Source organism: Rhipicephalus sanguineus, chromosome 1 (assembly GCF_013339695.2).
Source record: "Rhipicephalus sanguineus isolate Rsan-2018 chromosome 1, BIME_Rsan_1.4, whole genome shotgun sequence".
Classification (NCBI taxonomy): Eukaryota; Metazoa; Arthropoda; class Arachnida; order Ixodida; family Ixodidae; genus Rhipicephalus; species Rhipicephalus sanguineus.
In genome coordinates this window covers 323470331-323485872 of record NC_051176.1, presented here as the reverse complement: position 1 = coordinate 323485872, position 15542 = coordinate 323470331, and the positions used below count along the sequence as shown (strand labels likewise).

At 47.5% G+C, this 15542-nt stretch overlaps 1 protein-coding gene and 1 long non-coding RNA gene across 2 annotated transcripts; both read left to right on the top strand.

Annotated features, from left to right (window-relative positions):
- Positions 1 to 314: 314 nt before the first annotated feature.
- LOC119383829 (uncharacterized) lies at positions 315 to 6370 on the top strand. The gene is made up of 4 exons (XM_037652116.1): positions 315 to 584; positions 815 to 1781; positions 2518 to 4144; positions 6367 to 6370. Exons 1-4 carry the CDS (start codon positions 315 to 317, stop codon positions 6368 to 6370), a joined length of 2868 nt encoding a protein of 955 aa, XP_037508044.1.
- Positions 6371 to 9313: 2943 nt separating this feature from the next.
- LOC125756942 (uncharacterized) lies at positions 9314 to 14536 on the top strand. The gene is made up of 3 exons (XR_007414946.1): positions 9314 to 9470; positions 13344 to 13643; positions 14094 to 14536. It is a non-coding gene; the product is annotated as an uncharacterized LOC125756942 (long non-coding RNA).
- Positions 14537 to 15542: the final 1006 nt, after the last annotated feature.

Genomic DNA, 15542 nt, shown 5'->3' with positions numbered 1-15542 from the left:
TGATGACCTATCGGTCGTGTTCGGCATACGTACATTCGTGCCCCTCCGTGCCAATTTTCGTGTATACCAAGTGAACGGGCTTGCTAGACGCGAGGCGGACGCGCTCGCATCGGCTCCTGCTTTTTTCAATGTTTTTGGCCGCAACTTTGCCGATCGACCTCGGTTTTTTTCGACTCATCTGATTCAGTTTCTTTCAAGGATCGAGTGGATACCCGACTTTTGCGGGTAGATCAAGTTTTCGACCTTTTATTGGGGTTTTTCACCCCGTGCCACGTTGGCGCTCTGCTCGGCCTGCCGAGCGAGACGCTTCGAGGATGCCGCTCGAGGAGATGGTCTTCGGCGAAGAAATCTCCAGGCAGGAGGATGAAGCCTCCGGATGGATTGTTGCCCACTCTCGGAAGAAGCAGCGTCAGGATTTTACGCCCGGCGACAGCCCTGGCCTCAGTGCCGGTAATAGTGCCGCCCGTCCAGCGCACCCGAAGGGGCCGATGAACAAGCTCATCGCCGCGACGCGCCTGCCACGATTGCCTAAAGATCACTACCGGGTTGTCGTGCGTCCAAAGGGAGGCATGGATGTGCGCAAGGTCAGTCGACTCAAGGTTACCCAAGCTTTGGTAATGGCTGCAATTGCAGGGGCGTAGCCAAGGGGGGGGGGGGGGGGTTCAAACCCCCTCCCGAAATTTTTCAGTTTTGCTTGCGTACATATACACGCACACATACAAACGCACGCACGAACATTCATAAAGTATGGTTGAACCCCCCCCGAAAAAAATTTCTGGCTACGCCCCTGGCTGCTTGTCTCGGCCCGCCGCAGGCAGAGGAGGATATTGTTTGTGCCAATGAAATGCAGAACATTTTTGTGATCAGCACGCCACACGCTAGGAACGCGGAAGCCTACGCTAAAGTGAAGCGAATTCGCGTGGGAGAAACGCTCCATGAAGTCTCTACTTATGTGACGCCACCCGGAGATACGTGCAGAGGAGTTGTTCGGGGTATTGACCCTGAGCTGTCTGACGACCGGCATGGTGAGCTCTTCGTGCACGCGAGAAATCCGAAGGTTCTCGGAGTACGGCGCATCAAGCAAACGCCCACGGTGATCGTCCTGTTCGACGGTATGAAAGTTCCAAACTACGTCATGTGTGGGACGAACATGATCAGGTGCACTCTCTACCGACGACAAATCGACGCCTGTCGAACCTGCGGAAAACTGGGACATCGCTCGGACGTTTGTCCTACCCCTACGGTCATCACCTGCCCGGACTGTGGGGTCTCATCGCCCCCTGAGAATCACACGTGCCAGCCGAAGTGCTCCATCTGTGGAGCGCATCCGACGGCAGATCGGGCCTGCAAAAGCAGGTACCAGGTCCCCTACATCGTTCGGCGTAGAAGGCGACGACGCAGAAAAGCAAACAAGCATCGCGGGGAGTTCGTGCCACAGCAAGCTGCCGGGCTCGGAGTCAACCAGGGGGGCGGACTTGATACTCCTGGACAGGGTGCGGGTCACCGCTCTCGCTCGATGGATAGGTCTGCCTCCTGTGTCCGGATTCAACAGGAACCTACCTGGGCTGAACGAGTTGGCCAAAAACGTGAGTCTCGCACTATCGTGCAGCGCCAGTTGCCAGAGCAAGCTACGGCTAGAATACAGCAGCTAGAGCGTGAGAATGCAACTCTGAGGAGTGAGCTTCAGGAGATTAAAGCATTAGTTGAGGAGCTTAGGCAGCGCGAACGCACGCCGGAAGGGGCGGTGAAAGTGCAGCAGGCCGAGACACAACCTAGAGGCGGTAAGCGAAAAGCCGCTGACCCTCCGGTAGATATTGAGAAGGAGTTCAGTGACTTTAAACAGGAAATTACGGGGGCGGTCCGTGAAATTAAGGAAGCCATCGCTGGTGTCAGCTCTATCATCCAGTCCCTTTCTGCAAGGGTGGTGGTGGTGGAGCAAAACTTAAGTAGCAATCATGGCGAAGCTAAATAAGGAATTTGTCATTTGGCAATGGAATTGCGCGAGCTTCCAGCGGAAGAAGGCAGTCTTGCAGCAGTTCGTTAGCTCACAGGCGAATAAGCCAGCCGTAATACTCCTCCAGGAGACCCTTAAAGGAGAGGTGGCCCTTCGGGGTTATCGCTCCGTGGCCTGCTGGGGGGAAGGAAAACGCGGGGTCGCCACGCTCATATCCAAAGAGTTCTCCTTTGAGGTTCGCGAGGTACGCCCAGACCTAAAGGTGGAACACGTATTCATTGAGTTAATCCTAAACTTTCGGCTTAAGGAGCACCTTTTCATACTGAACGTTTATAGCTCACCATCTGATACTCGGGAGACTTTCAATGCGCTTCTCGGCAAAGCCTCCAAAATCGCGGGCTCGGCTCCGTTTACAGTTGCTGGCGACTTCAATGCGCAACATCAGACATGGGGCTATATCAATAATACGGCTAAGGGGCGGGCGCTTCTGCAGCATACTACCAATCTTAACATGTTATTAGTTACTGATCACACCTTTCCCACACGCCTCGGTAATTCTGTAGCAAGGGATACCACGCCGGACCTGGCCTTTGTCAGGAACGTCGAGTGCCCTTTCTGGCAGAACTTGCATGAGAACTTGGGGAGTGACCATTTCATCGCGTCTATCTCCCTCGCGATTAAAGCACCACGGCCGCAGGTTTTCAAAATTGTTGATTGGGATGCCTTTCGGGAACTCAGAAAGAGCGATGAAAATGAGTACGATGATCTTGGCCAGCTACTTGAGCGGCTTAAGACAGATGTCAAAGCTGCCACTAAGGTGGTGGAGACGGATCTCAAAACCGAGCGCATGGACAGCCGCCTAGCGAGGCTCCTTGAAGCCAAAAACTCCATACTTAACAGATGGCGTACGCAGCGACTCAACAGGCGGCTCAGACGGAAAATTGCTCTACTCAATCAGGAAATTGAGTCGTACAGCCAAACCCTGGCTAGACAACAATGGGATGAGGTCTGTAACGCTGTCGATGGGCAGATGCGGTCAGGGGCAAAATGGAACATTCTCAAGCACCTCCTCGGAGATAAGCAAACTAAATCTAATCAGAGACACACTGTTGATCGGCTCATTCACAAGGAGAGGTCTGCTGGACTCTCCGATGATCAAATCTTACAACAGCTGGCGGATAGGTACCTCCCCCTGGGGGCTACCACGGATGCAGACTACCCGAATTTTTCCGGCCTGGAGCATGCAGTGCTGGACTCCCCCTTCGACACGGCGGAGATTAGGGCGGTCCTTTTCAATCTCAATGGAAAGTCGGCTCCCGGGCCGGATGGTATCACTAACAGGCTACTTAAAAATCTGGACGATAGATCCATTGAGCTTCTAACTGACGAGGTCAACCGGGTGTGGGAGTCGGGGCAGGTGCCGGAGGAGTGGCGAACGGCCTCTGTCGTCCTCATTCCCAAGCCTGGTAAACCTCTCGGACTCGGCACGCTCCGACCAATCTCGCTCACGTCTTGCGTGGGTAAGGTCGCAGAGCATGCAATCCTTAACCGAATCTCCCATCACATTGAACACTACGAGCTCTTTCCTTTCAATCTCATTGGCTTTCGTCCCGCGCTCTCTACGCAAGACGTTATGAAAATGATTAAACATCAGATTCTTGAAATAGACACCACAGATGTTCGAGGGATTCTTGCACTCGATCTGGAGAAAGCTTTTGATGATATCTCACATGCCCACATACTGGATTCGATCTCCGAGTTGGGATTGGGGGCCCGCTTTTACGGGTTCGTCCGCTCTTTTCTCAGGGATCGCGTTGCCACAATTCGGCTCGGGGACCTCTGCTCCAAGGAATTTCACCTTGGACCTAGGGGAACCCCTCAGGGATCGGTCATTTCGCCATTAATTTTTAACATCGCGATGAGGAAACTCTCACTCGAACTCGCTCGTATCGGCCGCATCGGACATGCGCTGTATGCGGACGATATTACTATATGGTGCACTGGGGGTAGAGACGGAGACGTTGAGGAGTCCCTCCAGCAGGCCCTCAGGTGCACGGAAGAGTTTTTGGATAGCACGGGGCTGCACTTGTCGACCGTCAAGTCGGAGCTTCTCCTGTACACACAGCAGAAGCGCAAGTTCACCACCATTCCATTTCCGCCGGAAGAGATTAGGATCAAAATTCACACACGGTCAGGGCAGGCCATCCCACGAGTCAATAAAATTCGGATATTAGGCATGTTCCTGGAGGAGCACGGAAGTAACTCTCATACTCTGACCCGTATTGCGGCGAAGGCGGAGAACATGGTTAAGCTTATACTTCGGGTATCTAACAGGCGTGGAGGGCTTTGTGAGGCCAACCTCATGAGGCTTTTCCATGCCTTTCTTATGAGTCACACTAATTACATTGCCGCAGCGCATAGGTGGGAAAGGAAAGAACAAGGGAAACTGGATGCGATTATTCGAAAGTGCATTAAGAAGGTTTTGGGTCTTCCAAACAACACTAATGAGGAAAGGCTCAATGCTCTTGGTATGCATAATACATTTAATGAGATTGCAGAAGCGCAACAAACAGCACAAGCTGCACGACTGTCCTCTTCCAAAGCTGGGAGGCGCATCCTGGAGTTTCTGGGCTGCGAACCAACTATGGTAGCAGACAAAAAGATACAACTTCCACCCAAATTGAGGGAACAGATTACGGTCTCACCAATTCCTAGAAACGTTCACCCACTCTATAATGTCGGCCGCCGGGCCGCTAGGGCTAGGTCGCTACTCAGTTCCGCCTCTGCCACCCCTGAACTTGTGGCGTTCGTTGACGCAGCACAGTATCCCGGCACAGCCAATTTCGTGGCTGTGGTCACTGACCTTCACGGTAAACTCCTCACAGCAGCATCTCTTCGAGATACCACGCCGGCCAGGGCAGAGCAGGCTGCTATAGCACTGGCCGTGGCGATTCCCATGCGCACGCGCATTTTCACTGATTCTCGGGCTGCTGCACGAGCGTTCATGACCGGGTCAATCTGTGAGCAGGCGGCCCATATTCTTACCAAAAGACCAAATTGCACAGAAATCGACGGCAACATCACCTGGTTTCCTGCCCACATGGGCAAGGATGTCCACCCTGTTATCCCCAATGCCAATGAGCTTGCCCATACCCGCGCACGCGAACTGTCTCACCGTGACGGGCAATCGGCATCTAATTTTGGGGATGGCATCCGGCAGCTTGATTCTCTCCTCACCTTTAATGAGATCTGCAAACATTATCAATTGGCCAGGCGTAGCTTTCCACTCCCGCACCCGCAACTCTCGAGGACCCAGTCAGTCACATTAAGAATGCTGCAAACGGGTACTTACCCGTCGCCTTTAGTGTACAGCAAATTTATTGACAGCATAAAGCCGCACTGCCCTCATTGCGATGAGAGACGATGCACGTTAGCCCACATGCTCTGGCAATGCACGGCGCTGCGCGATTGCGAGAATCTCAGCACAGAGGACGCCTGGAGGACGGCAATCACCAGCTCGGACCGGGAGGTCCAAATCCGGGCTGTCCAGAGGGCCCGCAATTTGGCGGAGGGGCTCGCTCTTCCTGTCCCCACGTGGGCGCGGCCCGCAGCCGACCCTCCCTCTTGAGGGGAATCGGCTCCTCAGGACAATTTATAAATAAAGTTCATTGACTGACTGACTGACGAGACGAGTTACGCGAGTAATTTTTTACTTTTGGTACTGCGGCCACGCCCACTGCCACATTCAGCTTCGCATGAAATGGTATGGGCTAGTTAGTATGTCATGATGTAGCGCGAATTCAGGACAAGGACGCTCCTCTTTGTGTGCCTTGTGTCGTTTCCTTGAGTTCACGTTATAGGTATCATCCTGTAAAAGAAATTGTGAGAAAGACAGAGTGTGTCAACACCATGAGAAAAAAGCAAGATGACAAGCTAGATTCTTCCTTTAAGAAAGAAATTATGTCAGCCAAAGTGCACGAGCGTTGGCTCAGCCTCGTATTCAACCACCTTTGAAGACGAAATCCCACAGAGTACTAAAGTTGCACGCAAAATAGGAACGTTAGCTCCACCTTACCTCTGCCCGCCAGATTCCTACGAAGAGTATTAGCTCACCAACAAAAAAATGGCTGATAGTTACATGCATGAAATTCCATCACAAAGAAGGGTGTCTTTAAAATGCACATATTATTTTTTGTTCCACATGCGTGCCTCCTGATGAGTGGCTGGAGAGTCTCAGTGCTGCATGCTTGGCCCATTTCTACTTCTATTTGCTTTGCACGAGAGTGCTTAATATATGAAATCAATGTCTTACAATGACTCAATTCTGAAAGCTGGCTTGCCACATGTATTGAACTGAAAGTAAAAGATATGTGCTGTGCTTTAATTGTACCGTGCTTCACATATCGCTGCAGGTAGCAGGAGAAGGTTCACTGTCATTTAAAATATGGCAGACACTGTATCTTGTCGCAGCTAGATTTATTGTTGTCCTCTCCGTGAAGAGGTCCCCACAGTACCTAAAAAGCACCCATACTTTTGAAGCCTTACATACTGAGTGCCTTGTCTGGAATTACATTCTTGGTATGGCAAAGGTGCTAAGAAAGCATGTGTTCCTGGAAAACAACCACAAAGTGGCTCGTAAAAAGCCTGCCTTCAATGTGTCTTATTCCATTATTTGTTTACCATGCTACACAAATCACTGACGCACCTACGCTCTTGCCTTCTTGCAGAACGAGCTCGTAAAAACAAATTTTGTGATTCGTTCACATTATGTATGAAAAAAGTTGGTTTCCTCGATCTCATACCTGTCAGCTTCAAAATAGAATGTGACATTCTTGTGTGCCATAAAATAAACTGCTATTCATGCCTTAATTTCCTCTATGGTTTTGTTGATGCCAGGGGTGCATGTGTAGTCTGTCTAGCCATGTTTTATGAAACAGCACAGAAAAACAAACTTTCTTCTGTACGGTAAAAGTACAATGAAACAAGCCCTGGAGGGAGTATGGCCTAAGTGACAAATTGCTAGTGGGGTTTTTTCTACGTTGAACAGAATTATGTGGTTGCATCAACAGAGAAACAGATAAAAACCAGCACCAAGGTGAGGATCAGCAATACTGCATGCATTGATGCCCTGCTGAGTATAATTATTTCCTATTGTTATTACTAATCCTTCCAATCATTTTTTAGCATGTGTCTATGCCAAGCATCTTCGGATACACAATATGGCTAACACATCCTGTGTCTTTGGCTTCAGTCAAGCTCTAGCTTTTTTGCAGCCCTGCCTGCTTTACAAAAAAAATATATATAGGGAGTATGCACTGAAACTGAGCCGCAATGTGGCGCTGCGGTGCCCCGAGCTGGGCGCCATTTTTGCGGTTCTCGTGCAGCAGCCGACCCACGCTACAGTGTACTAGACCCACGCTTGCTACTGTGTTTGCTGTGTGTATGCGCTAGGTGTTGTGTGGTGTTTCCTTGCCTTCCGTGTACTCGCGTGTTTCATTAACGATAGTACGGCGTTGGAACTGTCCCCTACCTCTGCGTGTTGCACGGATCTAGTCATTTGCCTGGCTGTGCAAGCGATCGCTGTGTTGCTGTAGTGAAAAGATGCTGCTCAGCGACTACGCCAAGTCGCTGTCTGATCCCGAGCGCAGGAGATACCACATCAAAGTCGCAAAATGCGGTAGCGACGACCCCTTGGCGCTTTCCGATGACCAGTTCACGAACGATGTTGGCTGCTATCCCAGCGTAGACCGTGCGGATATCAACAGCTTAAGAGCTACAAATCCTTCGAGGCTCACAATTATGTCACAAGCGGCCTCGTGGAGCCACCAAGGGTGAAAACTCTTCGTGATGGCAACATCGTCGTCAGAAATCTCTGCAGCCATTCGTGCCACGGGCACGGCGTTTGTGCTCGCGCTCTCATCTCGTTGTTTTAACTGCAACACATTGGCTGCACTAGCGCGCCTCCGCTGCTTGAGTCGCTCGTACCTGAAATAAATTAGTTCACAATCACTCGCTTAACGGCGTAAAAGAACAATTCGCACCTGTTGCTCGCGCTTCTTTTAGCGTGCGTTGTGGACTTGTAGCCGAGATTGAGGCTCGGCGCCCAGTCGGGATTGGCCTCGTCCATCGAATAAACTGGTCTTCCTGAAATGGAACGTACGCTGCAGTGCTGTACGTAAAATATAACGCCGAGGAGATGCATTTCGTGCTGCTGCCGCGCTCACCTGTGATGAAATGCGCCCCGCAAACGCGGTAGTGCGTCGCCGATTCGTCCAGGTCTTCGCGACGAATTCTGCTCAGCCATAGAGCTCTCCGCTTTGACGACAGCTCCGTTGTCTTCGCACACTGTCCTGATATAACTTTCGGCACGACATAGAACCCTACCCGTTGAAAGTTCTCGTCGTTGGGGCTGTTTCTTGCGCGGTTGGAGCAACCGTAAACAGCGCAGTTCACCATAGCCGATTGACGCAGCTCGACGCGCAACAACGTCCTGCGGCTTGGGCACTTTTACAAGTCCATGCAACACGCAGTGGTAGGGGACAGTTCCAACGCCGTACTATCGTTAATGAAACACACGAGTACACGGAAGTCAAGGTAACACCACACAACACCTAGCGCGTACACACAGCAAACACAGTAGCAAGCGTGGGTCGGCTGCTGCACGAGAACCGCAAAAATGGCGCCCAGCTCGGGGCACCGCAGCGCCACATTGCGGCTCAGTTTCAGTGCATACTCCCTATACAGTATCCTGTTTCAAGATGGGGCTGTCCTGCATTTACATGGACTGAATTAAGCCGTGCAGTTTCTTTATGAGGAAGAAATCGAACAGCATCATAAAGAAAAAATGGGGTGAAAATGACAGACACATGTTGTGTCTGTTGCCTTCTCTCTATTTCATCAACAGTGCTGTTTGATTCCCTCCAAAAAAAGGTGTATTCAGTAGTACACCTGCAGCGTGATTGCGCAGTCACTGCGAGGTTATCGCCTGTCACTGACGTCATGCAATAGCTTCCGAATGTCGCAAAGGCAGACCCTGCGGAGGCAGCAACCGATAGCGAAGCCCACAGTCGCAAGCTGGCGATGCCATGAGGGCATAGATGGGGGTCAGTTGTGGCGCCGCGGCGTGCGGCGGCAGTTTGGGGAACTAAAAAAAACTGGCGACACGGGGAGCGGCGGCATGAGCAGGTCGGAAGTTTATAGAGGAGGTCGTGTCCGAAACATATCCCCTAGGATGGCTGGGGCCCATACTGCGCCGCTATTGGCCGGAGATGGTCACGTGACCTACACGCACTTCCGGAATTTTTTTTGTTTTTTGTTTGTTTTACGCCAACAAGGCGGCGTCCATAAGCGAAGCCGCGCTAGACTAGCCGCGCCCCGCTGTAGTACGGTCCCTAGAATATAGCTGTAGAGATGACGCCGATATGTTTGGGCTTTTGGGACGGCGGCGTTTGTGTCCGCTGGCGGCGGGAGTGGAAGACGCGGCACTTGTACGCCTTCGGATGTTAGCTGTTTTAAGGTAAGTAGTTGTCTTACCTGTGGTATTTACGCTGCGGTCTTCTGTTCCGCGCGTAATCTACATGTGTTTCAAAGTTGCAGTCTTTTGTGACGGGGTGCTGCTTCTTGCTATACCGCACGTTCACGCAAGAGTCCCTTGTCATCTTTTTCTTATGACGCGATGCACCGCCTTCCAGCTTTCGCGCTGTATAGTACCACTGCTTATGAAACGCATAGTAGCGGTTGGAGCCTTGGCGTTCTCTAGATACAAGTGACGGGCTTTCCGGTGACGGGCTAGCAGACGCACGCGCGTAAGGGTCTTTCCTTTCTGTCTAGCCTCGCACGCCACCGGAGGGCTCACATTGTTGTGCAAATAAAAATTATTATTATTATATTATTATTATTACTCATTTAGGAAGGACACTGAAATGCGCATAGCGGGTTCTCCCCCCCTCCCTTTTTTTTTTAACACAGACTAGTGGGATGCTGTCAACATTTAGCAGTAAAAAATACACGGTGAAGATAAATCGTCTTTCGAAAATAGTAACTTAGCCTGTCCGATTATCTCTTCGCCAATCCGTAAAATTTCAAAGCCTTTGATCACTCTATCACATTAAAAGTAGGGAGCGCAGTTCTTCTCATTGACTGATGGTTAAACTAACGTCCAAAAACGTTTTGTGCTGTTTTGAAAAATTGAAATAAGAAGCAGTAAACGGTACATGCCAGCTTCAATGCATATCTCTGTCATGTTGAATCAGACATGCAGTGCAAGTAGTAGTGTCCACTGTTGCCCATGCAACATGAATATTGAGAAAAAAAAAGTGTATTATTGTGAAACAAAAGTTGGTTATTGAATTCAAAAACATAATTGGACAGTACAGACACGCATGATATTTGCAGACACAGTTATTAGAAATATTGTACACATTCCTTTTATTACTGTCACTGAACATATTACACATGAGTGCTGCTGATACAGATATGAGAAATGAACTGCAAATATGTTTTGCATGAAAAAAAGAACTGCGAGGAAGCATAGTGAAATGACAGACAGTATGAAAAGAGAAAGACAAAAGGAGACAGACATGTGCACTCATAAAAAAAAAGAAACGCTTTATATTTCATGCACTTCTGAAAATGAAATAATTTGCGAGTCAGTGCACACGTCTGTCTCCTTCTGTCTGTGCCATTTCGCGCCGTTTATCATTTCGCTGTGCTTCAAAACCAACTAGCCCACAAACAAGCATTAACTGCAGGAAGCTTTCCTAGACTGTGACATGTTTTGAAAGAAATGACTGTGAGAGAAGAGTACTTCACAGTGCATGTTATCCAAGACATAATGTCATGACCACATTGAAAGGACACTTCCGGGACCCTATTTAAAATACTATGTTAGACGACAAGGCTGAAGATCTTTTACTTGAAGCAGGATTAGAACACCACAATACGTGGAGCGGTGTTAAATTTTGGAACAAACTGTGTGTTCTAATACCTTGAAGAGATGCCATAAAATTGCACCAGAACACCATTCACAGAAAGACATGTGCTCTTACCCTTTTCTTAAATAGTGTGTTCCCTCGTCCGGTTGATGCAAATGCATGGTCCACCCGATGTAGCTTTCTTTATGGTCTGTCTGCAGCTTAGAGTTAGTCTTAATCGTTCTAGTAATTTTCTGCGTGGTATCATGTTGTTCAGCAAGCATCAACTCCCCCAAGAAAATGTTTTTGAACATCAGTCTTGCCTTGGAGGTAGCACTAGGCATACAATACAGCTTGGTAAGCACAGATTTGAACCTGAAAATCTGATTTATTTATTGATTTATTTGTTTGTTTGTTTTAGTTATCTCGTACGTACTGTCGGTCTTGGGCAGGCGTGAATATAAAATGATGCAAGAATAAATGAAACAACATGAGAATACATAAGAGAAATTGTCATGTACGGAACCTTACTGCTGCATGTGACAGCACTCGGCACTGCACACGACAAAGTAAATGTTAAATGGCATAGCTAGTTTATCAAAAGCAAGCAAAGAATACTATTACACACCTAGTTGATCAGGAACAAGAAAAAGAGATATGAGAGGAGAAATCACAGCAAGCAGTACGAGATTGTATCTGAAAAAATCACATACACAGCATCTTAATGTCCTCGCGTATGACAAGTAAGGAGTAAAAAAACACAGCTACTTAAAACAAACAAAAAAGAATTACCGCATATTAAAGGTGCATGACAAGTGTAAGGAAGGCCGCGAAAACTATTAACGTGAACAATTGAATGCACTCAAGAAAGACCAACTAATTCGGCATTGAAGCACCTCGGCAGGCAGATCCTTTGAAATATGGGTACTACTGCGAATGAACATGTTTTGTGCTGATATTCGCTGACCTTCATTGGATGAAAGGCCCAGATTTGCCACTTCTGTACTGTTGGAAAGCATTGTTTCTTATCTGCTCCTAGTTCTGTTTATCTATTCCTACTATCTATGTCAACCATTATAACTCTGGATTTCAGTAGGCTGGTGACTAAAATTTCAAAAAGATTGGGCAGGATCTGCAGTTTAATATTGTTGCGAATATATTTATAACTTATTTACAGTGTAGGATGGTCCAGCAGTCAAGATGGCGGTTGTTAATTCCAGCACACCGACACGTCGTCTGCCTCTTCTTTTCACACCTCACCATAGTCATAGCTGCAACCCCGCTACAATATAATTCACTTTTATTGCATGTTATTAAAAATGAAATTACCAACAGGGACGTGCCCAGCACAAGGTCCTTTCAAATGGTGTGGTCTAATGTGTACTTAGGGATGTGATCAATTGTAACCAATTTGGCGCAGCTGCTTCTGGAGCAGCTAAAACCTCACTTTCGAGCAGGAAAGCAGCTTTTTAGAGCAGTTGCCAGTCACGCATTTTCGAACACACATTTTAAGTCGCTAAACACGAGTAGTTTACCATGTTTAACAAAATAAATATATGCACACATGCATGTATACTTGTCTATGATGTCCCAAAAGGTGAAATTAACCCACAGCGTCTCGACTTTCTGCTGACAGCCCTAGATTTTTATATATCCATGACATCAGGCTGCCCGACATTTCCTAGTGGTACACATCTCATTTGCTAATCAGTATGGCTTTCCCTGATTCTTCAAGATGCATAAATTTTCCACTCATATACTGTTTACTATCGGAAAGAACCAGCCTTGTGATGACGCCTGTGCTTTCAATGCAGCCTAGGCATTCGAGTTACGTGGAGAAGTACACGCTGTTGCACTTTATGGCCAGACTCGTTAGGCTTTTGGTTCTTTTGCAGTTAATAAATAATTGGTATATTGTAAATTCAAACAATGAGCAACATGAAATTTGCTAGAATGAAAGGTTTCGCATTTTATTTAAACAGGTTTTCTTAACTTGCACTTTTGCTGAAAAGTATTTGTATTGTATTTCACCGTGCTATCCCAGCAAAATCCTGCCGCCCACTGCAGTGGGCTGACATTGTTTATAAATTCTGTCCATTGTATGATATTAAAACTTCAGTGACCTGCATAAATCCGTTAGAAGTCAGAAGAAATAGCAATCAAAATCAAATTTTTTCTAAAATTACCGAACTCGAACACCATGTTTTAATCACGTGTGCATACTTCTTACTGTAGTTAATACAGTCAGTCCTCACATAAAAGACTGGAGTCACACAAAAGCTTTTAAGTCTGCTTGTTTGTGTCACTTCCTTCTTAGTCTCCTGCCCCAACAGTCAATTCAACCAAGATGAACGCTCACCAACTAGCCCAAATTTCTACACTGCTTACTCATGATACATAGCAACTTCAGCTTCCACCTCCCCCTTCCCAGTGTTGCGGTCTGGGTCAGTACAACAAACTCTCATACAACCTTCCAGGTTGCATGAGATGGCGGCAAGCACTGTGTTCATGTCTTTGCTGCTCAAGGTCGTCACAATGGGCAAAGTTGTAGCACAAATGACGGGTAGGTATGAACATTATTGCTGCAATTTACTTGCTCATCACCATTGCCTCAATTTAATACATATGCAGACCCTCGTTGGTGTTCGCCCAGCCGTACGTACTTTGCTAACAGCCGCCCTACTGCTCGTTCACCGTCACCCCAACCACGCCGCTATTCCATGCTGACCAACTAAGTATCATCTCGGACGGAAAACAAGATCATGCAGCTCCTAGAGGTAGTGCTGCATCATTTTCGACTGATCCCAATCCTCTGTTGACACTCCCTACGAACAAGAACCTAATAGAAGTGCATGTTGTCAGTATTTCTTTCACGGCATTAGTCGATACTGGAGCCCAGGTGTCCATAATGAGTGCTCTCTCTGTCGCCGACTCAAAAAGTACTCATGTCTGCTATAACTAAAGCCGCACACGTCACCGATGGTGGAGCTGTTGCCGTCACTGGGATGTGTACAGGTTGAATAAGCATTGCCGGCCACCATGATCCCGTCTATTTACAGTGCTCAACAATTGCTCTCACGACCTAATAATTTTGCTTTTGTGTAAAAATGTTTGAAGAGGAAGACCTTAGAAAGTTTTTGGTACTGGGAAAGCATAGAACGACCCTGCAGTCTGCTGTACGCAGTTTTTTTTAATTGCCTTTGTCTTGCTCCTATTTTTACTTTCAGCAGAGAGCCAGAAGACTGCACTGGAAACTCCATTCAACACCATATTGCAGAACATACAGTGATGTGACCCCAAGGCCCCCGAGTATTTTCTGACATTGTTCCCACTATTGCAATAAATGATGAGATCACACACACTCTACTAGAATAAATGCAGTTGTCGTGCGCTTACAGCAAATAAACTTCTTCAAAGTCTAATTTGTTTTGTGACTCATTTATGTTGCTTCCCCAACACCCACCATTATTCACAGCCAGGATACTAACTACCAGATGGACCGGTCCCACCCATGAAAATGTCATAGCTATTTAGCAACCACAGGAGATATACTTTTGTAATTAGAGCACAGGGTTTACGAAAGGACACAGTACATGGGTCTGCAATTGAAAATACACTATCTGACCTTGGAGTCACTGAAAAGTAAGTAGTGTCTGTGGCCCAATCTAAAATGAGACATGGGACAACTTAGTTACAAGATTCCTTGAGTAAATTCATTCTGTATGTGAATCTAGCAGTACAAATACAAATAAGGCTTATGAGAGCTTTGTTCCTTTATTAAAATATGCTTAGTATAATGCTTTACATTTCACATGGTAAGGGCTCCCAAGAAAGGTAGAAAGTCGTGGATTCCTTGTAATTCTCTGCAAATGTTTCATAAGAGATGCTTCCATATGTCATGAGAAAAAAGGACTTTAACAGTATTTTGGCAATGAACTAATGCAGATATAACAAAGTGCTTGAATCGAACTGAAGATGTGGAGATTAGAACCTCTACCACAAGGTAGTGCTCTAGTTGAAAGACGTGACGTGCAAACATAGACACACGAGAGAAGACATTGCAATCACCGCCTAACAACTGAAAAGGCACACAGTGGCCGAAAAGAAAGTACCTAGACACGAAACTTATCTGCGCATGCCCAGGCAAGATGTGATACCTATCAGTCCGCACACGTGGTGGTACACGTGTGAGATAACCGTTCAGGCATTTAATTTCTTTATGCGCATTAACTGACGGCTGGCTCACGCGTGCACTACCATTATTATTTACACGCCATGCCTGAACTATCAGACGTGTTGCTTCATTCCTGTGCCTGTAGAAAACTGCGCATTCATCGAATTTTGTCGTGCATTTACACTCTCGACAATGTCAAGATAGATGCATGCATCATTAACTTGCATAAAGCACAAATAAAAATCCTGAACAGTTATCGATAGGTATCACCTCTTGCCTGGGCCTGCGCAGGCAAGTTTTTATGTTTACTTTGTTTTCCGCCGCTATGTGTCCCAGGCCCGTAACTAGGGGGGGGGGGTTGAGGGGGTTCTGACCCCCCCCCCCCGAAATTTTTTTGATGCTTTAACTTTTCGGGTGATACTAAAATATTTACACGCCTTCACAGCGACCCCCAGCTGCCAAAGTTACACTGCAACTTTCCTGGCATTGCTTCCCTCTTCTT